General features: G+C 48.3%; 1 protein-coding gene across 1 annotated transcript in view; it reads left to right on the forward strand.

Moving 5' to 3' along the window:
• The window catches only part of LOC149327938 (multidrug resistance-associated protein 1-like), an 85,957-nt gene that overhangs the window by 53,854 nt on the left and 6,995 nt on the right, over window positions 1–25,108 (forward strand). The window contains exons 13-15 of the mRNA XM_089565013.1: window positions 12,670–12,771; window positions 13,945–14,154; window positions 16,334–16,492. Of these exons, the coding sequence (XP_089421139.1) occupies window positions 12,670–12,771; window positions 13,945–14,154; window positions 16,334–16,492 (471 nt within the window). The remainder of the gene's footprint in view (window positions 1–12,669; window positions 12,772–13,944; window positions 14,155–16,333; window positions 16,493–25,108) is intronic.

The raw sequence follows: 25,108 nt of genomic DNA on the forward strand, positions 1-25,108 counted from the left end.
CTTCAAGAAGCAGCTGCTTGGTACGTTCACTAGCGTCGTACGTAAGGAAAGATTGGAGGTCTTGCTGCAGTAAAGAATTCAACGGCCAAACGACACCGTGACTGCGTATGTAGAAGACCTGAAACGCCTTTTCAGGCGCGCCAACCCTGACATGAATGAAGAAAAGAAGCTCTCCTTCCTGATGCGTTGCGTGAAGGAGCAACTCTTTGCCGGCCTGATCCGGGATCCTCTAAAAACCGTCTCCGAGTTTGTGGCTGAACCTTCAACCATCGAAAAGACCCTTGACGCCCGTGACCCATCACTAGAACCGACCACTTGAAATTCTGTCGGCAAGCCTCCGGAAGATACCCCTGCAAGCCGGGGTTAACCTTCGAGATCTAATACGCGAAATTGTTAGCGAAGAAATGCGCCAACTGCTGCCATCTCCAACACAGCCGACGCACGAGACTCGGGTGGCGTCGCTCACGGACATTATCCCTGAAGAAGTACATCACGCACATGGCTCCCCGCCACCAACGAAACCAACAGAAACTACAGCCATGACCTGTTCAGCAGCACTACGAGACCCCCCAAGCCCTATTCGAGGGGCACCAGCTATACAAGAACGACGGCCTCTAGCTCCCGCACGCCCACATTACGAGCGACGCAAGAGCTTCAGGAAATGTGACGAGGGAGCATTCCCGACAACCGCCCGCTGTGCTTCCATTGCGGCGAAGCCGGTCATGTACTTCGGTACTGCCCGTACAGACGCATCGGCCTGCGACATTTCGCCATCGACGCCCCACGACCGCTCCCCGGCCAGCGACCACGGGAAATCGACGACTACCAGCGCAGAGGGGAGTACGCGTCGTCAAGCCGTCTCTCCCGCTCCCCGTCGCCGTCCACCGCATGTTTTGAATCACCGGGCACCATCTACGCCGCGGCTGTCCGAGGAAGGTCCCCTAGCCCCCGTTGGGAAAAATAAAACATCCTTTGGAGGTCAGGTTACTTGCCGACGAAACGACGAAGATCCTCCAGCGACCACGCCGTATGAAGACGCCGCACACACTACGCCGACGCCGCGTACGAACGACAACTTCGACCACGACACGAACTACCTTCAAAACAAAGCCGCCATCAAAAAAAGCTTCGACCACGCGCCCCACCCACGATTCAAATACCCGACGACGCCATGACCCGACGCCGAGGATGACGTGCGACTCCAGAGCCAGGACATCCGACCTAGAAGTGGTTATTGACGGCCGGAAAGTCACCGCTCTAGTCGACACAGGAGCAGATTATTCGGTGATGAATAGACCATGAATGGACCAGCGAGGCAGCGTGCGCCAGCCTGCGGGACGGCTCCGTCGTGAGCCTCTGGTCGTCGGACTGTCGCAGTTCACGGTGAACAAACTGTGTTTTGATTTTTATTGCGAAAGCAATACTGCTTGAACTTTTCTGCCATCGATGGAGGTTCATCCTTCGCTCCGGCGGAGCTGCGGCGCGCTACCACGTGACCGCGTGACATCACGACAAGAGGAGAGCTGGGGGCCCAACTCGTCTCATCGATGGAGGTTCATCCTTTGCTCCGGCGGAGCTGCGGCGCGCTTGGCTAGTAACCATGCGACCAATTAAAGGGATCGTATAGTGATGCTCCAAGTAAGTGGGAACGAGTTTAGTCAATTGCTTAATTTGCCCAATTAGCCTAATTAATCCCCTCCTAATCGTCGGCGATTTCAACGCCCCGAGCAGGCTATGGGGATACCCCCGGGAGGACAGGCGTGGGAGGAAGCTTGCGGAACTTCTTTCCACACTTGGACTCACCCTGCACACTGACCCCGCCAACCCAACACGTGTCGGCAATTCCATTCAACGAGATACTTGCCTGGACCTCACATTTACACGCAACATACGCCACGCCGACTGGCTGAATACAGAGGACACTCTAGGTAGTGATCACTGTATAATCAACACAACCATTTACATGCGTCCCCTGAAACGCCCACTAAAACAAGCTCATATCCCTGACTGGACGACTTTCCGCGCCTCTCTACCTATCGTAGACCCCCTCCAGTCGGGATACGACGCCTGGTCCAGATCGCTCACGTCTACACTCACACAACACGAAAAGCAGATACAGCTCACAGAAACACAAACAGACGTGGACAACCACCTTCTCCACCTTTGGGAGGCCCGTCGCAGCCTCACGAAGCGATGGAAGAAACAGAAACATAACAGAAGCCTAAAGAACCGCATCCTCTAACTCAAACGTTGTCTAGAAGGAGCCAAATCGATAGATTACTACACAGAATTTCCGCAAACATTTTGTATGGCACGTCTAAGGAGACCTTAGATAGTGCTGAAAGAATGATTGCAGCTGATGTGTACTTCATTCAAGATTTATTTACACATGCAGTAATTAGTAGAAACTACTTTTCTAATAACTTTAAGCTTCCTGTGAACAAACCTAAAATACTAAGAAAAGTAGAGTCGTTTAAGCTTCCCAAGATATATACACACTATGGAAAAAGGTGCCGAATGTTCTACATCCCATTCCTTTTTAACCAGCTTCCAACAAAAATACTATCATTGCAGACTATCAAAGAGGTCAAATCACAAGTAAAATCCTGGCTAGTTACGTCTAGAACCTTTAAAACGGTACACTGACATAATGGCTCGAAACACTTTGAAGGTCTTGTTGATATGTGTTACGAAGCACGGTTGCTTTTTTGTTGTTGTTGTTGTATCCTCATAATCTATGTATTTAACCTACTTTTTCAGTGTGTACAAGTGTGATTGTTGTTCCTATCAATATATGTTTTTTTTTCTTTTTTTTTCTCTCTTTTATATTGCAAACCATGTAATTTTGTCTGTACTGAGTCTGCACTTTGTTTGATTGCCGTGGCCCGCCCACAAGCGCCCTGTCTTGCGCTTCCGCGGGCACACATACTTCCATGTGTAAATATGACAAAATAAATATGTATGTATGTAAAAAAAAAAACAACAGGCAGCGGAATATGCTACTCAGCTAGCCGACACTAACTGGGTGGACCGGTGCAACGCGGCTGCTCGCCAGATGTCTGGCCGCAACACGTGGCGCCTGTTCCGCGCTCTCATTGATCCAATACAAACACGCACGGAAACCCAACGCCAATTACATAGGGCCTTGCACAACTTTACAGGAACGACAAAACAGCTAGCGCACACGCTCAGGGATCGATACCTGTGCACCACTAAGGACCCCCGGAAGCCGGCGTTCTCGTATGCAGGCGAAGAGAACACGGAGCTGGACAAGTCTTTCCAAATCCACGACCTCCGGGCAGTCTTAAGCAAAATGAAGCGAGGCACTGCACCCGGGCGCGACAAGGTTACGGTCAAACTCTTGGCCAACCTTCCCGACGCAGCCTACGCCGCGCTCCTCAAGTACATCAATAGCATTTGGGACGGAGAGACTCCTCTCCCTCTCGATTGGAAATCGGCTCTCGTGACCTTTATTCCGAAGGCCGGAAAACCTATTGATGTGGAGAACCTTCGCCCCATCTCCCTCACGTCTTGTGTCGGCAAGCTGATGGAGACGATGGTGCGCGACAGACTCTCCGATTTTCTCGAAACACAGCACATTTTCGCGGACACCATGTTCGGTTTTCGCCCTCACAAGTCAGCACAGGATATACTTCTGCAACTTCACCACGACATCTTAGATCCTGTCGAATGTCCCCACAACGACAAGGTGGTCCTGGCCTTGGAACTTAAAGGCGCATTCGACAACGCCAAACACGAAGTAATCCTGGACCACCTCAGTAACACCAACTGTGGCCACAAAACGTTCAACTACATAAAACAATTTCTTACAGACCGTCAAGCCTACATACGCATACAAGATGCGGAACACGGGCCATACACCATCGGCTCGAGGGGAACACCTCAAGGCGCGGTCCTGTCTCCCCTCCTCTTCAATTTGGCAATGCTTCATCTTCCCTCCAAATTGTCTTCTTTGCCCGGGATACATCACGCTCTTTATGCAGATGACATTACAATCTGGGCCACGCAAGGTAACCTGGGCCACATGGAATCCTGCCTGCAAGCAGCGGCGACCCTAGTCGACGACTACGCGGCCTACTGCGGACTCCAGTGCGCCCCATCTAAATCAGAATTTGTGCACATACGTCCCTCCCCTCGGGACACAACACCGCTTTGCATCAGTCTCCCCTCGGGACCGATCCGGGAGTCCAAGGAGATCCGTGTCCTTGGTCTCTTCATACACCATCAACGCAGGGTCGACACTACCCTAGCCAAACTTCGCACAGTGGGAGACCAGGTGGGCCGCATGGTCCGCCGGGTCTCCAACAAGCGGGGCGGATTACGAAGCAAGGATGGACTGCGGCTTGCCCATGCTTTCGTGACGAGTAGAATCCTCTACTCAACCCCCTACTTGCACCTGCGCAAACATGATGATGACCAACTGGAGGTCATCCACCGGAAAGTCATCAAGCGGGCTCTCGACCTCCCGGTCACCACGTCCAACCAGCGACTTCTCGCCTTGGGCGTGGTAAACACATTCCGGGAGCTTCGAGAAGCCCACTTAGTCAACCAATACACGCGTCTGGCACAGACCACGTCCGGTCGCCGCCTCTTGGACCGGCTACACATCAAACATGACTATCATATTGAGGAAAGGGAGAGAGTGCCAGAACCCTGGAGACGCGCCCTCCGGGTCCGACCCATTCCCCGCAACATGTCCAGAGAAGACCATAGCGGTCGTCGCCAGGCGCGCGCAGAAGCGTTGGCGCGATACTATGGTAACCAACAACATGTGTATTACGTGGACGTTGCCAGCCCACACCACGGGGTGTGGTACACGGCCGCAGTCGTACACAACACAAACACAGTTAACGGGCTCACTTTCAAAGCCTACAGCGCAACACACGCGGAGGAGATTGCCATTGCTCTTGCTCTCACTACTCCCAAGTCGAAACACATCATCACCGACTCGCGAGAGGCCTGTCGGAACTACGAGTTGGGCTGGGCTCCCCCGCTTGCCTGGCGCATACTGGAATATAGCTGTCGATCTGAAGATCCAACTCCACGCAACCTGATTTGGGCCCCCGGTCACCAGGGTCTACAGGGAAACGAACAGGCCGGTCAGGCCGTCCGCGCACTCTCTCCCCGGGCTATCTCCCTGTCCTTGGAAGCCTACTCCCAAGCAGACAATCTGGCCCTTACATTCAAACACATCACCGATTACTACAAGGAGGAGCACCGGCGCTACCCGGCCCCTTGTAAGGGACTGGATCGCGCTGACGAGCGCCTCCTCATCAAAATTCTTACTAACACTGTACTGTGCCCGGCGGTACTTAAACATTTCAACGCATCCTTTGATGGCACGTGCCAGTTCTGTGGGGAGGTGGCTGACACCTTCCACATGGTTTGGGCGTGTCAATCCAACCCATATATCCCCCCCAACCCCAACCCCGCTAGAGAGGACTGGGAGGCGGCCCTGCTCGGCTGTCAGGACCTAAAGACCCAAAAGGCCTTGGTTCACCGGACGCGGGCGGCGTTGCTTGCCAATGGGGCCCCGGAATAGGGGCTCCACCTAGTATTGTTAGGGGAAAGGGCCAATAGGGCCTACCCCAATCACCTCTCTGTAAAAAATTTATTGGACTATAAATGTTTTTCACCACCACCACCTAATTAATCTTTCTAATCAGGCTAGATAAATAAATAAAACTGAGTAGGAAATTGGTTGAGTTCGGGAATCGAATCCCGGTCTCTGAAGGGCGAGACGAGCATGCTACCACTCCGCCATGCCTGCTCGATGGTTTGGAATGAACAAAGGCGCGTCTAGTGGATAGGGTGCCTTCGTTCACTCCCATCTTCCTGCCTTCCCATTACAGCGAGGTTCAGGTGTCCACCGAGGTATGCGAGACAGATAATTTCCTTTCCTCAAAAACCAATTTACCGACGAGCAAAGTGTAGAACCGAACGAGCGATGGCGTTCTGAGGACTCCCTGGCAGCGTGGCAAGACGCTGTCGCGTTTCGCTCGAGGCGAAGTTTAACATATGTTAAACACATCAGTCACACAAGCAGCAATACTGCGCTTAAGGCTTTTGCCTCACCGCACTTTAGGTCAACAAAGTGCCCCCCTGAATTTTTTTGCCTCTCTCTTGTGTTAAAGCACTTTACGTGCAATATATCTTTGTATTCTAATCTCTCTCGAATGTTACTTTGCACGAGTTGCATTGTATTGTAAATCACTTTGTATGTGCTCGTACGAGTGAGTATGAAATCCTCTGTACCGTCTCTGCTGTATGAGGTTTGTTTTGCTTGTGAACCTTTCGCTGTGACCCATTCTCTGGCTTGCGAGCTGCGAAAGCTGGGCACCAAACGACCATGTCGCTTGGTAGCTGGTCTCGGGCTTATCTTGCCATGCCCAGTCGAGGGCATCTCCTTTATGACCGAGACCGCCCCACACGCTCTAAGGGCCTCTGGGAACGCGCGCAATAAGTGCGCGAAGTGGTTCTGGCGTCCGCGAACAGGACTTTTGGTGCTTTGTAAGCGCAGAGAACGGAGAAAGATCGGGAGACATTTACGAAGAGGTTGAAAACGAGTGCTTAGCAGGAGACCTATATTGCGAGATGCGGCGCACAAGCGGTTAGAAGCGGTTCATCGAGCAGGCGTTATGTACTGCATTTGAAGAGTTTAGGCTCAGAATGAATCTCAAGGAGGTAGCTGCGTTAGGACTTGAGTAGGGTATGAAGGGAGCTGAATTTGTTCAGTGGGTGGACCAGAAATGGAAAGAGGTGCAAGAACAGGAAGGGAGCTCATACTCAAAAAAGCGTGGAAAACGGGACAAAAAAAGGAGACAACACAGGCGCTGACTGACAACTGGCGGATCAGTAGAGTCAGCGCCTGTTGTCGCCTTCTTTTGTCCCTACTTTCGTGCTGTTTTGAGTATGAACCTTCACCAAGATGGCTATTTCGCCACAATTGTGAGGAAGAGAGAGAGAAATAAAGGCAAAACGAAGAAAGGGAGAGAGACCGGAAGGGAAGACAAGAAGAGTCTGAGAAGCTCTCTTTGGAGTGAGAGAGGGAATGGTAGAGAAAAGAAGAAGACAGTGCGCTAGAGAAGCCGCTCAGAAAGAAAGGCAAAAGAAACGTGAAGAAGAAAACAGATAACGGAAAAGGAGACAAGAGGCCGAAAAGGCATTTGAAAGAGAGAAAGCAATCCTTCTGATGAAGCTTGCTGAAGTTCGACATCTGAGGAAGGTTAGGGAGCCAGTGGAGCTAAATACCGTAGATGTCGGGTGGAAGGATAGAGGCATCGATTCTCTAACAACCACAGAAGAGGCTGTAGCAAGCTCTACAGGTAGAAGTGTGGTTGTAGAATAGCCCGTTCCTACAACTGAAATTGCAGAGAGTGAAGACCAGAGTATCACTTCCACACAAAGGGAAAATGTAGCTACTACCGATGTAGTATGCACTGAGGAGAGGGCCAACCGGGCGCTTCAGTCAGTTTGGGCATTCAGGAAGGCGCCTGAGGAGGAAGAATCAGTGCGCAGCTCTATCGTGTAATCCGAGTGCAACGCCTGAATGTTGCACTGCTGACCACGAGGAGTGGTCATGTGACACTGAGTGTGAAATCTCCGGCGTAACTGTAGCTGACGACAGCACACACAATGAAAACCTACGTTACCGCCCTTGCAGATACTGACGCCGACTATTCCGAGCTTAGTGGACAGTTTTCCGCGGCGCTCAAGATGGTTACTACCATCTGGGATGGCCCACAGATACGTACCGCTGGTGGCCATTTGAGCCCACGGGATTGAGCCCTACAGTGGGCGTAGTCAGGCTGATGATGATGGTGATGACGGGAAAGTGCACATCGCGAGTCTCGGTGCAAGGGGAAGCTTTCCTGGCAACGTTCGTCGTGCTGGCCCGGTGTTCCTGTGCTGTGATCCTCGTTATAGACTTTCTAGCAGAACACGGCAGAATCATCGACCTGCAGATCAAGTCTGTCAAGTTTTTTACTGCGAATGCCCTCCGAACCAACAGCAAACTACCTGCTGCAGTGCACATTTTTGACGGGCATATGAGTGTAATGCCACGTTCTAGTGTCATGGTGACCGTCACAGTGACACTCCGAGCAACAGAAGCTGTCGTCGGGAATAAGCAGGCTTTGCATACCAAGCTCAGCAATGAACACCAACACGTCAATAAGGGGACGGCTGTGGCGTACCTTGAAGCCGTCAAAGAAACTAAGTGCGCGCACAGTTTAACCAGCGCACCGCCAAAAAAATTCGACGCCCCTACTGACCTGAAAAATGACGTGAATCCGGACATGCTCAACTGCTACCGTAGCTCCTTTGCATCGTCGGCACGCGTCGGACGCACACATATTGTAAATCGCCGCATTATTACAGATGACACTGTCCGTCCCCTTCGTCAGTCACCCTATAGCGTTCCTCTAAGGAACGCACCGCTGTCAGGGCTCAAGTTGAAGAAATGCTGGATACCAACGTCATCCGTCCATCTTGAAGCCCGTGGGCGGCCCCAGGGGTTCTTTTGAAGAAGAAAAAGATGGGACAAAGATGGGCGGTTTTGCGTTCACTAATATCGACTGAACAATGTCACGAAAAAAGATGTCTATCCTCTGCCAAGAATCGACGAAGTGTCGGATCGCCTCCGCGATGCCAGATATTTCTATTCCATGTACCTGAAGTCGGGGTACTGGGAAATCGACGTCGGTAAGAGGGACCGCGAGAAGACGACTTTCATCACACCAGACAGGTTATGCGGATTCCAGGTCATGCCTTTTGGTCGTTGTTCCGCACCAGCCACTTTTCAAAGACTCATGGACACTGTTCTTGCCGATCTGAAGTGGCACACTTGTTTTGTATACCTGAACGGCAGGAATTTCTTCGCCCCAAATTTCAAGGGGCACCTTCGTCGCTTCGACGTCGTTCTGCAGGCTATAGTCACCTGACCTTACACTTCAAGCCGAAAATTGTCATTTTGTTTACGAGGAGCTGAAGTTTTCAGGTCACATAGGGAACCGGGACGGGGTCCTTCCGGATCCAGAGAAAACCGTTGCTATGGGGAATTTTCTGGTGCCACGTGATCTGAAAGAAGTTCGCTGCTTCCTTGGCTTATCTGCATATTACCGCTGGTTCGTCAAAAACTTCTCGACAATAGTCGCACCCCTTACCATCTTGACCAAGGCTGATGTGCCGGTAACATGGGGAATACCGCAGGAGCAGGCATTACAGGAACTCCAACGTCGCATTCAGACAGCACCCATTCTGGAAGCCGGAAGCCCCCGTTTACGACGACGCCTTTCTGGACGCCTTCAGCCACACCGACAGCACTGACCAGCAGCGCACGCTCCCTAAGGCTTTCAGACGCCCTTTGTCTTCTCTCTGCCTATGCGACGGCGTTCTTGACACGAATTTTGCTCCGAACCGTCGCCAGTCCTTACTTGTCGTGCTAGCGAGCCTACGCGACGAAATTTTGCAAGCCTGTCACGACGAACCCTCTTTTGGTCTCTCCGCCACCATGAAGCATTTTGTGCGAACTTGCTGGAACTGCCATTGAGGCAAGGTTATGTCTGCCAAGACTGCCGGTATTTTCAGGCCCATTACACCCCGTCCATTTCATTCCAACAAATTGGCATGATCATAGACCATTCCCCACATCTACCTCTGGAAACAGGTAATCATAGTAGCTAATGACTACCTGACGTACTACATGGAAACGGCAGCTGTCCCCAGTGGCACCACTGTTGAGATCGCCAAATTGTTCGTTCAGCAAATTGTCTTGCTGCACTGAGCACCAGAAGTTGTCATTACACAAGAGGGCCTGCCTTTTCCGATGAGCTCATGCAGCATATTCTTCTTCTGAGTCGCACACGGCATCGTAGGACGACCGCCTACCGGCCCCAGACAAGCGAACTAACGGAACGACTCAGCAAGGCAATTGCAGTCATGCTGTCGATGTACGTGGCCGTAGAACATAGAACATGGAACGAGGCCTTACCTTAGGGCACGTTCGCATATAATACTGCCGTCCAATAAGCTACCAACATGACACCGTTCTCTCGAGTTTACGGACGCATGGTGACGACAACGTTCGACGCCTTGCTTCCCCATTTCGACGAACGCACAGGCGACGACATTACCGCTTTTCTACAAAGCGCCAAGGATGTCCGCCAGCTAGCAAGGATGCGAATCCGAGATCAGCAAGGCCGGGATATGCACCGCTATAACCTGCGAAGACGAGATGCCGAATTCCTTGCAGGCGACTTTGTCTGGGCTTCGAACCCGATCCGACACCGTGGGCGGAGCGAAAAACTTCTGCGCCGTTATTTCGGTTAATGTACAGTCCTTCGTCGTGTCGGCGAGCTCAAGAATGAGGTTGTTCTTCACGAGACGCCCGAGCGCCGACAACGCAAGCGCTCCGAGTTAGTGCACGTAGTCTGCCTAAAACCTTACTACGCTAGGACGCACTGACCTTGTGCCACTGAAGGTCTTCTTTAGCGTCGGGTTGATGCTCCCGAACAGGAGGGGTAATGACGACAGCGCTGAAGTGGACAACGAAGATTTCCGAGGAAGAAGTGCGAGGCTCGGCTTTTTTCTCTCAGCCGTTCTTGCTGAACGCTGCGGTACCTAGTTCTTCGGAATTCGTCCTTGAATCAGGCGCAAGGCTATTTACCTACGTGACGATGTTTTTATTGTCTTTTTCCTCCCTTCCTAATGACACAGTGGTTTGGTTTGGTTTATGGGATTTAACGTCCAAAAGCGGCTCGGCTATGAGACACAGTAGTGAAGCGCTCCGGAAATTTCGACCACCTGGGGTTCTCTAACGTGCCCTGACAGCGCACTGTACAAGGGCCTCTAGAATTTCGCCCCCACCTAATGACACACATGTATCATGCAGTTATACCACTAGCATGCAGTTGTCAGGCAACGCAGATAATCTACCTTTGTTCACCAAACAACAAAGTGGTTTTCTGGCCTTTAGGCTCCGTACTCGCCTCGCAATCTGAAAGTTCTGGGTTTATTTCCGCGCTCCTTCAGAAGAAATTTTATTTTTCCGGCCGTGTCACGGGCATTTTGGGCGCCACTTTTTCTGGACATCGCGTTTCGTTGCCGATGAGCAGCATAAAGCGTTCGCATCAAAGGCACCACGCACAGATTACCGAGCAGCAGACGTGTCACAGTGCTTTGTCTGATGGGGAAGACGGTCGCCGCGCTCGTGAGGCTCAACGAGGGCGTAGAAAAGGCCCAGTTGATTTCGCCGGCGGGTCAGAAGCCGAACGGCGGCGTAGGGAGACCGAGGAACAGTGGGCGACAAAGGCTTTACAGCAGGAACAGTGGCGCCAGCGTAACCGCGCCGAAGGGAGACCACCTTTCAGGCTGCCGTCTCGGAAGAGGTTCGTTCTAGAGGGCCGCGCTGGAGGAGCGAGAGCGTAGAAAGCGTCAACGTGAGCAAACTGCCACTGCCGCCGCCCGGCCGCCGGCTTATGCCGACCGTTTAACTAGGCCGCTGCTTAGTTTAGTCAACTATGTTCCTTTCTCTATGCCTGTGGCTTTCCAAATTTGTCTGTTAATGCGAAAGCATTCCTCGTCTTTTATCAGTGGCGTGTACGGGACCTGTCATGAGAGTGTGTCGACAGAGAGTGTCCGCATGACTAGTCAATCATCCATATAAGAGAAATTATTTGGGTCGTTGATGGAATAAGTATGTAATTAGCATGAATTATTTATTAGGTCACCAAAATGATTAATTTCATTGACAAATAATCAATTAGACAAAATAGCTAATAAGTTGAATGAGATAATTACTTCTCAAATTAATCGATTTAGTGAATTGATAAATAAGTTAATTACTGGATTGATGAAACAAGCAATTTAATTCGATTGCATCGAACTAAGCCTCGAAACGATTAATTATTCGGACAGTTCATGAGTTGTCCAAATTGATTGGTCCAAATAGTGAATTACTTTAGACATTCATCGGGGATTCAATCGAATTGATGAATTACATAATTACTGTAATAATTAATTTGTACTTTATGTGTGCTTACTATACGGTCTAGCAACAGGACTCACGTCATCGGATGTGGCGGAACCGAGATTAGTGCGAAAAGACGATTTTGAAACGACGGAGGCCTAAAGAAAAGAACAGGCAACAACGTTCTCGGCAGGAGGAAGAAAAATGCTTTCCCATTACTGCACCCATGTAGGCTTGAGTGCACCCCTAGATTTTTTTTTTCTGCCTTTCGGCCAGGGAACATTGAATGTGACTGCCCGTTTTAAAGCGGTAGACCTCCATCCCTATTATCATCGTCCCACCATGTGTGGGCAGCACAAGCTCTTCTTGAAAACCTGCTTAACACCGCGCCTCATTGCTGTACTTTGACCGATTCTTTTTTATTCATCGTTCTTTGTATGTATGTTGTCCGATTTATTATCCAGAGAGCGGTGCGGCTTATCCTGGAAATAGCGAGCTTTCTTACATAAAAACCAAATTAAATAATCAGTGTGCGATGGAAAAGATTGGCGTGCGTCTGATAGGATACAAATCTACTGATTCTTAGTCATGTACAGTGAGAGAAGCTGCGATATTGAGCTTTAGATTTATTTTGTTGCACCTTTGAGTTCTAATTCGCTTGCTGTCTTCTTTTTTGCAAGATTCCGCTCTTGATCACGGGTGCCATTGCAGGCATTGTCGTCTTTTTCCAAACCATGGTGTCATTTGAACGCTGCCTGGAGTACACCAGGCTTTCTGGAGAGGTGAGTGGGCAGTACTAACCAACCTGCGGTCAAGAATGCCTGAATTGATGTTTTAGTAAAATATGACGTAAGCTGTTGTTGCAAGTGTGAGAACATTATTGGGCTTTATGCATGAGACCTCTGAACAAAACCATTTTCAGCTCGGGCTGCTTTTGATTACGTTGTACCAGCCAACTACGGCGTACTAAATTTTGACTTCTTCGCGAAAGCCGCACTGCATGAAGAAGCCTACAAGATGCATGGATATAGACCGTTTGTGTTTGGACTGGTCTCACAACGTTAAAGAGAAAAGGGCGATAAATCAAAGTGTGCCTGCATGAATAAGGTACCCTGTTCTAAAGAAAAAAAAAAGCTACTTGCATTGAAACTGAAGCCCTCAGAAGCTATATGGTAAAAAAGCTTCCGAAGTAATTTTATAGATAACAACGGCAGGTAGCTCCATATTTGTTGGAGTAGAGTGAGGACACTACGATAGAAAGACGTGCACCCTCTATACGCAATGCTTGATGACCTCGACAGCACCAGAATATTGGAACAATGCTAACATCATTATTATTGATGAGAATGGGAACACAAATGACTTGAAAGATTACGGACGGATGAGCCTACAGACCCTTTTTTTACAACGCATCTAACACAGTTAGAGTAACCGTAGACATAAGTGAACCAAGGGATCAGGCTGGATTTCGTAAAGGCTACTCTACAATGAACCACGTTGACACAATCAATGGCTGGATAGGCAATTGTGTAGAATATGACCAGCGTCTGTATGTGTCTAACATTAACTGATTGCGCGAAGCGTTTGACTTATTGCGAACCACGGCAGCCATGCAGCCACGGTGTTGGAGAGGCGTATGTAAAGTTAATGAAATTTCTAGAACAGTTGCACAGGTGTCATGCGGATTCACTGGGAGAGCGGTAAAATACCGATAAGGAAGGGCGTCAGGCAAGGAGACACGATCTGACCTGCTTAGAGGACTTATTCAGAGAACTGGACGGGGTATAACTAACTGTCCTGCTAAGTATCTCAGGGGCCGAATGCAAATCATGATAGAGGGCCCATACAGGCCAGGGAGAACGGTGTGCCTAGAAACTTATCTGCGACAATCTGAAACAGTCTCTGAAGGGAAGAACGAATTTTCCTGATGGGTATGCGTGTTTTATTCCATTTAGACAGACACCTGTGCCGCACACGCTCAAGTTGACGGAGCCCAGGGAAAATCGCCTCTGCCTTTGCTGACCTCATGCACAAGTCTTGACTTCCGAGCAAAGTGGCCATCGGAAGGAAAAGTCGAGTTTCAGAAGTACAGCGCATCGTACAGGCCAGGTGTCTTGCCAAACGTTCTCACAGATGTGTCCTTTCTCGTGAAACCCCGAGAAAAGGTAAATGGATTGAGAATCTTCTGGCTAGCGTACCCATTTCTGTAGCTAAGTTCTCGGATCCCCGCAAAGGAAAAGCATGCGATTTAGGCTAAGGCTCTTGCTCTAAAGATTTCTCGATATTACCAGTGAAAAAATAGAGAAGGCTACCGCGTTGGCACAGTGGTCATGGTGCTCGGCTGCTGACTCGGAAGACACGGGTTCGATCCTGGCCCGGGCGGTCACTTTTCGATGGAGGTGAAATTCCAGAGGCCCGTGTGCTGTGCGATGTCAGTGTAGGTTAAAGAACCCCAGGCGGTCGAAATTTCCGGAGCCCTCCACTACGGCGTCCCTTATAGCCTGAGTTGCTTTGAGACGTTCAACCCCATAATACTAAACCAAACAACTTAGATTGTTAATCAGAATTACACTTGAATAAGTAACTGGCACTGAACTTTTTTTTTTTTTCAAATCCAACCAATGTCTTCAAAACCACCGAATTCGTTTCTTCAGTCACCGCCTTTCTGAGAGCTCCACATATTGAAATAAACAAAGCAGAGTCATGCGCCACCGAAGCTCTGTTGTAAGATTTTTATTCACCACTGAAAGCCTGGCGTTGAGGTTTATATTTGAGGAGAAAATTTCTTCGATTCAGTTTGTTCTTTTTTTGCCCAAGGCTATTCTTTTCCGCTAAAGAAGTGTGAACTTCCATCTGAAAAGTGAGTTCAGAACTAACTACTTTTCGCGAACACCTAAGGCAACGGCACATTATGCTCGTACAATAAAATAAAAGAAAGAGAGATAAAGAGAATGCAAATATTTCGCACTTTTTCCGCTATATAGTGAAGTCGCAAAACCTGGCGAAAATCGATTGGTACGTGCCTCGCAGCACAAGGGCCTATCATTTCGAGGTTTTCGAAGGTCTTCTTCAACCAGCCCCTTCACGCCATATCGTTCCAACCACTGACGTGACACCAACGTAGTAGCCGCTCACTTATTTTTTGGTGCGTGCTTCGTAGAGCAGTGCCACCCACCTCAAACAGTGGCAACCTCTGCCCCTCTCTGTGAACATCTTGAAAGAAGTATGTGGAAGAGACAAACTGGCTATGACACTGAGGAGAGCGCAGTAAAGAGCGTTGTTTTTCTAGCTACTGCTAGGGAAAGTTACATGATAATCGATTTCGACTGATCGCAACTGTACAGTGGGAACCGCGCCCATGATCTCTGCATGTCGCGTGCTGTGGCATATCAGGCGAACTCCAGCGACAGCTGTCTTCCATGCTAGGTTTGAAGGTAGCTGTTTATAATGTCTGGTTCTCGGCTTCGCCAGAGCGGACGTAGTCGTGTGTTTGATGCGAAAGTATTTCTTGCCTAATGAGTGGTGTAGACTGGATATGTCACCACGGGCTGTGTGATAGGAAGTGTGGACAGAGCGTGTCCTCACGAAATGTTGATCATTCAGTGAGAGTGTGATTATGATTTGTAATCATTAACTATGACAGAATGAAAATGAGGGAATTACTAAATAAAATCATTAATTGAATAAGAAGGCAATCAGTTTCGCTGATTGATTACTTCGAGTAATTCACGAAATTGGTGAATTGATGGTGATGATGATAGATTTTTATGGCACAAGGGCATCTGTGAACAATAAAAACAACAATGAAATGCATTGAGTGATATTTAATAAAGTTGGAATTAATAAGTTATACTTAATATAACTAATAATTATAGTTTAAAAATTATTAATGCATGTACTTCTAATTATTTAACAAATAACAACTGATTAATTGCTTACTATTCAAACAATTACAATAAATGAATAATTACACTACTAAGTAACAGAGGAAGCTACGGAACTCGAAATGCTTACGCATTTTCGCGCGTAAGGCGACTTGAGTTTAATATTTTTCACGCACGGCGTGGGGTCACCAAGCGCTCGCAGCGGAGTAGCCCCAAGTGCGGTAGTGTGAAGGTAGGATAATGAATAAAAATACCATGGGAAGCACAGTAAAGGAAATAATCTGCAAGAGATTTTTTTTTATATCGCAGACTGATGAGAATCCGAGGACTTTGATACGACGTTATTTGAATTACTCGCCAGGTTCCCCTGGTATATTATTTAGGAACTCTTGTTGAATGTTGTCGTCTCAGTACGACATCACCGCAGAGAGGAATACGCCTGCGTATCACATTCCTGCAGGTAGGCGTTGTGGGACGCACGGGAGCGGGGAAGTCATCGCTCATCATGGCTCTTCTTAGGGTCTTGGATGCATCAGAAGGCAGTATTCGCATCGATGACGTTGACATTGCGTCTGTCCCTCTGCGGAAACTGCGCTCAGTCGTCACCGTAATTCCGCAGGTGAGAAAATATTTCACGATCCTTAGACGTCTGTTCGAGCACCTTTATATGGTATCGGATTTCTTAGGAGACCACAGAGAGATTTCCTCGACACCTTCGGGAACTGAAGCCACATTAGCATCTAGCGACATCACAAGCTCTTTTGAGCAACTTGTACGTTCACTTGCGTTTCAACGCAATAACGTGAAGGAGTCGTGTCGCAGAAAAGGCGGCATCCGTCGCCGGCATTGTTGACAATGAGCAAAAAAATTGATGGGGACACTTAAGCTACGCCCTAAAAGGATGACGCGATAGCTAATGGGATAGTGCCCATATATGCACATTCGTCTTTCTCTACTTAACACTCATAGATCCCAGGGAGTCCTCAAACCACACCTGATCAGTAGTGCAGCGGTTAAGTGACACGCCAGAGCATGCGATACTGTCACCGGTGGGATTTGTGCGATCCAGGTTGCTCTTCCCTAGCAACCCCTCCTGACCAATCGTTCATTTTACTGCCACCTGCAACGGTGTGCACTTCACTGACAATCCGATGGGCGGTTTAGGATACGCCACCTGGTTACGTGATCAGCCGGTTACGTGGTTACGTGGCCCACCTGCCTCATAGGTTGCTTCTTTGGCAATTTTTCAAGAATGTTTCGCTCATGGTCAAAGGCGCTAAGTCCGACGACACCGGATTTTGCGCGATACGAGCTCGTAACGCTATCACGTTAAAATCCACCAGAAATCTTTCTTAACTAACCTGGTTAACGCGACCTTTTGGTGTCATGACAACCAGCTCACCGGATTTTAAGCAAACGTCCCACCGTGGCAGGCAACAACTAAATAACTGATTGATCGCAAGACTTGGTTCGCGAAGAGCAACCTGGACCGCACAGCTTCCACCGGTGCCAATGCCTGCCATCTCAGGGCAGTTGCGCACCGCTTAACCACCGCGTCAGAATTGGTACGAGGACTCCGAGGAATCTATGATTGGTAATTATAGAAATGCTAATTCTGTGTATATGACTATTAACCCATTAATGCAATGGCGTCATACCCTTATGGCGTAGCTCAAGTGTCCTCTTCAATCCTTTTTTGGTTTTACAGGCAGAATATGAGAGGTGTCGAAGTCGATTAAACTTCGTGTGTCAGATATTCAGCACAACGTTATAGAACCCCAGGTCAACTAAAATTTTCAGCTTTACTTCAGGACCACTGAGGACAGCTCCATGCAAATTTTAGTTCTGAGTGAAAATTGTTTGGTTGGCTCATTCTGGTTATGTTAACGTTTATCCAGCAGCAAAAAAAAAGGAAGCACTTAGGGCTCAGAAAATTTAAGTTAAACATTTTCTCACAACTTGAATCAAACTCTTGACGTCCTTACTGAAAAGGCCAGGTTGGCTCAGAAATTGGCACTGGAAAATCGGTTCCCATGGAAGAAATTTATTCACAAAATCGGCCGGTGATGGCCATACCTCTTTTTGTTTTTCTTTCTTTTTTTCGCATAGTATAGCTTCATTTTCAGTGAGAGTAGTCTCTCCGTCGTCAGAATGGTGTTGCCTGTCGACAGAGGCCAACTTTATTTTGCCTGCAGTGTTGGTTAGGGACATGAGCTATCACACACACCTTTCTTGTATGCACATACTCATGTATGCACATACACGTTTCACAGTGTTAGTTTCGCACAAATCCAAATCAGAGATGAACATGGGGAGGAAGAGAAGGCTCACACTGCAGATCAATGTTTCGACAAGAGCAGGACTTTTGATGTGAAGGAGCGCGGTTATTATTATGGGAGTTATGTAGTGAAGTTTACATCGAAGTGGTGGCGCTTGGTATGCGGTTAAGGGAAATGAATATGTGCGATGTAAAAAGGGTGAGAAAATTATGCGATTTGTATTAAAGAAGCTTTGGTTCAGGAGAGACGACTGCAAATGTTGATACGGAGGTGAGAAGCGTGCTGAAGTGAAATGTTTTGGTGAGAGGAGAGGCGAAAGAAAAAAAAAAGATGGGAAACGAAAAGGCAATCAATAAAAATGAAAAAAAGAGGATAAAACTGTACGCAAACCCAAAATATATTGGTGAATCTAAAGGGAATACAGGGGAACAACAGGCGCAGGAGAGAAAGGAGGTGGAGGCTAAAATGATACTAAAAACAGGAATAAAAAGAAAAACAGAAAAAAGCGGGCGAAACAGAATCGTATGGGATGAATAGAGGAATATACAGCGTGTATTTTTCTCCCAACCGTTTTAGGATCTTACTAGGTGACTGTATTTTCGCTGAAAAATACCATATATACGGTAAGTTTCCCGTGGAGTTGTTTATCTCCCCTTGTTGTAATGCCCTAAATTTTTGGTTAAGGAGTGCCTAAATTCGTTTTCCTTCCGTTTCGCAATGAAGCGTAAATAGAGAATTATTTATTTATTAAGAAATACCGTCAATCTCGTGGGAGATTTTTACAGGTAGGGTAAATACAGGTAAATATGACATTTTATAGCAAGAACAGTGATTTGTAAGAAAGAAAAATAAAACGTTACCGCATAAGAAAGAAAAATAAAGCGTTACCGTATAAGCGGAAAGAGCGTTCCAATATACATTAGTAACAAACCTGAAATATTGCTCAGTAAAACACACCACATCAAAAACGGCACAACGAAATCAGTAAGCCCACAGCTATAAAAAAATATTATAGCGCAGTTCTTAGGTGCGCGTACCAGCATTTCGCGTCGTAGTAGTAGTGCGCGTAACACGCCGTCTGACAGGTCACAGGTCACTGTGTCACCTGACATGTGACAGGTGGCAGGTAGTAGAAGAGCGAAACGGCACCTGCCTCAGTGAGAGTGGAGGAATGGACAAATGGAAGGTGGCTGCCACGGAAAGATCCCGTAGGGAGGCTAGGAGCGTTACACGCCACCTGCCCGCGATGGCGTGACAATGCGTGAAGAGCTGCCCTCAAATTCTAAGGCGAAAGCCTTTAATGGCTCATGCTCGCGGTGTGCGTCCGTGCGCTGGAATCGTGCCAACTGTGGCCTCTCCTCCGCGCAGCGGCGCAACCTCCTCCCCTCCTTAGCTACCAGCACGCCGGTGGGGGGCGCAGCTGTGCATAGCAACCGTGACGTCACACAGCAGCGGTAGAACGAGCGCGTCGGCGGTGGCAGCTGCACCGCCGCTCCGGCCGCTCCTTCGCCAGACGTCTCGTTGCAAGCGATTGAGTGAGACGCATGGCTCCGAAGCGGCCCAGTGATTCCGCGCCAAGCGGTTCGGGGAAGCGGCAGCGGGTTGACCACAAGGCTTTCGCCAAGCACACTTTAGAATTTCCAAAGTGTGTTTACTTGGAGTAGTCTATTGCATTACCGGCTCTCGTAATTGTCTGTAAACTTTGCGCAAAAACATCATGTAAGCATCAATGAAGTGTGCATAAGCTTGAAGAGCAATGCAGTACTATTTACCAGCTTGTATTGTGTGCTGATATCAACTTGCGAGCTTAAAATTTGAAATTTGGGTGCAGAAAATCCTCGACCCATTCATCAAATTGATACAAAGTAGAGCAGCGGCTAATTAACGATTCCAAGATTTTTCATTCCTTACCTTTCAATGGAAAGAAGGAGTGTCCAAACTTTCAAAATGACATAAAATTTGCATCGAAGCCGGCGAAGGTTAACGGGTTGCCTGTCATGAATCGGGTATGGCGATGTACAAAGGTGAGCACGTCTGTCTGGAGTGGTGCGTTGTGGGATAAAATCTGATATTCTTATTTCAGTTGCTTTGTTGCGGGTATTGCGTTTGTGCTTTTGTCATTCGCGCAGCTGGGCGGAAACGCTAGAGAGCAAGGATTACCACGGAAAACCGCGGCCTGCGTTAATTTCTCTTCGTTTACTCCGCCTGCAACATCTCTAGCGCTCCCACCAGCCACACTTTGTCCAGCGCTCTCAGTCAGTTATTTATTCCATTCCACTGTTTTGCGGCAGAAAGTACATTGGTCTGACCGGACGTTGCTTAAGTGAGAGACTGAAGTAACACAGCCACAATTTGAGTGTTCAAAAGCCGCGCCATCTCAGAATTCACTGCCTATATTGTAATGTTCTCGACTCAGGCTTCTTACAGACCTTGAAAAAAAAACCCGCAGTGATAGGGAGACGTGTTGATAAGCTAACACGTTAGATGATGGAAGCTGCCCGAATAAAAAGGTTGAGTGACTAGGGCGGGAGCATGCTTTCAATTTCACTCTCAGAGGGAGAAGTAGTTTCTCTTTCAGGAAACTCCAGTTTTTAGCAGCATTCTTTAGCACACTAGTTTTTACTCACTTCTATGCTTTTTTATGCTTTTTATTCGATCGTCGCCAATTTATCGTTTTTTTTGTCGTGTTCTTTGTTGGGCTTCTATCGTTTTTACCGTCTTGCCTTCAAGTAATGTTTTTAGTCGATCATCGCTGTTTTTAAGCATGAAATGCTTTTAGCTCCCGTTGTCGGCAGTGTGGTGACGTCACGCCAAGACCGAGAGCCAACATCCGGGCACTGAATTCCACACATCCGGGAGCTGAGACGAGAGCATCCGGGCACCGTACGAGATTTAACAAGATTTGACGAGACTCTCTAAGCCCTCTTACAGGACCGACATACTAGCGCCGGTAGCTTCGCGCCTAACGGGTGGTGGCGTTCCTCCCTTCCTGTACGGTGCGGTTCGGGTGCCGAACGAGATGACAGAAAATTACTGCGCCATTTCCTTTCCTCAAAAAGCGTCGCGTTCAAAGGGCAAGTCATCGCGCCGAACGGGTGGTGGCGTTCCGTGGACTGCCTGTCAGCGCTACAGCACGCTGTCGCGTTCCACTCCTAAAAGCGAAACTTAAGCGTCATTAATTAGCAGTTAATTAGTATTTAGTCAATAATCAGTAATTAGTCACTATTTAGGAATTTGTCATAACTTCGTAATCAATTATGTGAGACGTAATCCAGTGGTGACGTCACCAGTGTCACATAGGCAAAGTGGCGCGGAAAGCGCTTTCGCCTCTACGCACTTTAGACAATTTCGAACGCGCTGCATGTACATTCTTGTCAGGCCTGCGTCTCGTCGTGTCCGCGGACGCTTCTGAATTTTCCTGCATTTCAATGCCGCCACCGTCACAGCTGCTTAAGCCGAGCAATGGAGCCTGATGAAAGGAAAGGTAAGAAGCGTCTTGCCGAAAGCGATCGCTTTGCGAGTGATACGCCACAGCAGGACTGCTCGCCCCTGCCGACAACACAACGATTACAAAGATAACAGGCAAACAGAAACCGGATACAGCTGACGAGGCAGGGTGGAAGAGATTCCCCAGACACCCACAGGAAACGATTGCGTCTACATGGACCAGTGCACAGTATGTGTGCTGTGGTGTGTTGAACACTAGACCCATTTCAAGACTTTGACTAGTACCATATAGAACCAATGTGTTATGCCCGTAAATATTTCATGCTTACTCTACTCTCGGTAACGGGAGAGGCAGATATTTTTTAATATTTTCGGTGTTTCTTGTTGGGCTTTTATCATCTTTAGGGTTATATTGCTATCCGCAATTTCGTTGCGGCTTTTAACATTGTTAATATTTAGCCATGTTCTTTGTTTACATCTTTTTCGCCATAAAAAATTTTGATTGTGCCATTGTTCGACATCAAATATCATCTTTTGCTTCGCTTTGGGTGTGTGTTGCCTTTGTTGCATTCTTGGTTTTTCTTGGAAGAAAAAAGTTGCAAGTTGGTTGCGTTGTGTAGGAGTGGTGGCTGGTCTGTCAGAGCCTCACATTTCCTTTCTTAAAAAAAAACAAAACAATTTCTGTTGCACCCCGTTCAGATTACAGTTGACTAGGACTTTGTTTGCTTCAGTCGTTGTTTTTTACAGCTGGACTTTTTAATTTTTGTTTGTTGCCTGTAGGCCTTTTCTCTTGGTCATGTGGTCTGATATGCACTTCTTAAATACAGGTTCGCCTCTTTTCGAAATAAAAGGGGTTAGTTTAACGCTTCATCCTATCGTCCATCTCGATTGTTGCGTTCCGTTCGTTCTGGCGCTCTGTCCTGCAAGCATGGAAACAAACCAACTCGCGCAACTGCAAGTGCCGCCCAACAGCAAGTGCTCTAGACAAGCCATCTCTCGTCTGTACTTGGAGGTATCTGAACATTAAAATGGGGATGAACAAGCTGCTGGAAGAAGTATAGGCGTGCCAGTACGGGTCTGTTTTCAGCGTTCAGCGTACCGTCCCACTCATTTCAAGAGAAGGGAGTCATTTGGCCCGTCATTCATGCTGTTTTCGTTAAATATGTATTTGGTTTTCGGTGTTTGCACTCCTTGTAGTTCATTTACGTATTGGTTAGTAGCTGGGAACCATATGGCGTTTCAATACTCTGTTGTTCACCTTTTAAAGGTATTGTTAACTAGCAATTTGGTATCGGGTAGGGCTAGTCTAGCTGCATTAGCAATACTGGATAAGTCTAGAACCCTGGGTTGGGCCTGTCTTGCGTTTTACAAGAAGAATTCATGACATCTCAGTAGACCGAAAGACTGCAACTTACGATGGCAGACCGAGGCCAATGAGCTAATTTGCAAAGTGTTGCTACAATGACGAGTCCTCCACCCTGTGCATACCTGTCGTTTTGTGTGGGCCTGCTTTTTTGGGGGAGTTATCACAACGTTCTAGATGTTGTTTATAAGCCGCGTTTGTGTTACAGCACCAGAGTATGGCTTGAAGCCGAAAAACAAAGGTTCAGGTTTTTCTATTTATTTTAAGAGGGTGCAGAATTACATTGATAAAGGTTTTGATAACTGTTTGTTCATAAATGTTCCAAGATTGATTGAAATTCTAATTGAAAAGCCATCACAAAGGCCCATGCCTCGATATACGGCGTGCTGTAAAGCTCAAATCACCGAAACAACACTCCACCACTCCACCCGTGACAGTTTAATAAATGGTTCAGGGCTGCTGAAAATATAAATCACCTGCAGTATAACCCTCGGCATTATGTGCTCTACCCATGAGCACAGGACTGAATCTCTTTCGCCACGACCCCATTTAAGGGCGACCAAATGGCGAAACGGCCACTTGTTGCGCTATGTCTGTGGACGCTAAAGAATCCCGGAAGGTGCCTGTTTTTGCGGAGTACTTCGCTACGGCTTCTTCCACAGCATACGTGACGCTTCGGAACGTTATACACTACGAACATATCATATCATATTTTATTGTACTGTACAACGCCATATTTTAAACCAGAAATTCTGGAGGAGCGATCTCTGCAATCCGATTGAACTGCACATGCACGGGAATCCAGTGCCCATTGTGCCTCAGGTGAAGATTCTCGGCCTTCTCATTAACAACACACTCGATGCAACCGCCACCCTTCAGCTTTTGCAGAGACAGACCAAACAGGTCGCTGCACTTATCAGGCGGGTGGCAGCACGCAATCATGGGCTGTCTGAACGCGAGACCCTCAATATGACAAATGCACTAATCATTAGCCGCATTACTTACCACCTTCCATACCACATACTCACTCAGCGGCAAAGACAACAGGCAGACATCCTAATACGCACGGCTGTCACCTCTGCCTTAAGTCTTCCACGGACGGTTAGCACGAAACGTCTCCTGGCCACTGGTACCCACAATACAGTGATCGAATTAATAGAGGCTCAACGCACCAACCAATTAGTCCGCCTGAGTCGCACGGAAACAGGACAATGCCTACTGCGACAGCTACGTCTCAATCCACCAATTCCCACCCCAACAAGTCCTACACCTTACATGATTTCTCTGCGCACGCAGGATCACATATATCAGAAGCCCCTACCACGCAATATGAGTGCTAGTCTCCATCACGGTAGGCGGCAGGCACGAGCGAGCTATTACACCAAAACATACAGCAACCGCTCCGATATCCTTTATGTCGACGCGGCACAAAATTCTAAACCAAGATATTTCACGGCAGTCGCAGCCTATGAAGACGGCACAGTGGGGGCCGCCGCCACTATTCGAACTAATTCGCCTGCAGAGGCGGAAGGAGCCGCCATCGCACTTGCTCTGGCCCACTCCATCATTGACAAAAACATAACAGAAATTTGCAAAGATTCACAGGCCGCGTACCGCCACTACCTAAAGGGCGTGGCGACTCCGGCAACACACCGTATTCTTTCCACGGCCACTTCTCTCGACCGAACGGTTACTCTGTCGTGGGTCCCTGGGCATGCCTCGATCCCCGGTAATGAGCGCGTTCATGCGCTGACCCTAGAACTCTCCTCCCGGACCCCGGAGGATCAGGCACCCAACCCTGCGCAAGAAGCCCCTTCGGTCCTCTTTACATATCACTAAATTACCATATTTTAGAAATTCAGCCGCATGACACTGCCACCACCCCACAGTACCTTGTCGCCCTTATCCAGCGCCACATGGCGGCAATTACAGACAGGCTGCTTTATTTCACCCCACCGCCGCTCATGCTTTCATCCCACCTTTCCTCCTGATTGTAACACCTGTGGCGTGCCCAAATCCACACTTTTCCATTACCTTTGGGAATGTCCTTCCCCAAAGGCAGTATCCCCCATCCCCAATACCACTCATTCTCCCTGGGAGGCTGCTTTACGGACCGCTCAGCCCGCCGGCCAGAAATGGCTAGTGG

The sequence above is a fragment of the Amblyomma mixtum genome, chromosome 10 (genome assembly GCF_055824585.1).
Source record: "Amblyomma mixtum isolate Tamu chromosome 10, ASM5582458v1, whole genome shotgun sequence".
Classification (NCBI taxonomy): Eukaryota; Metazoa; Arthropoda; class Arachnida; order Ixodida; family Ixodidae; genus Amblyomma; species Amblyomma mixtum.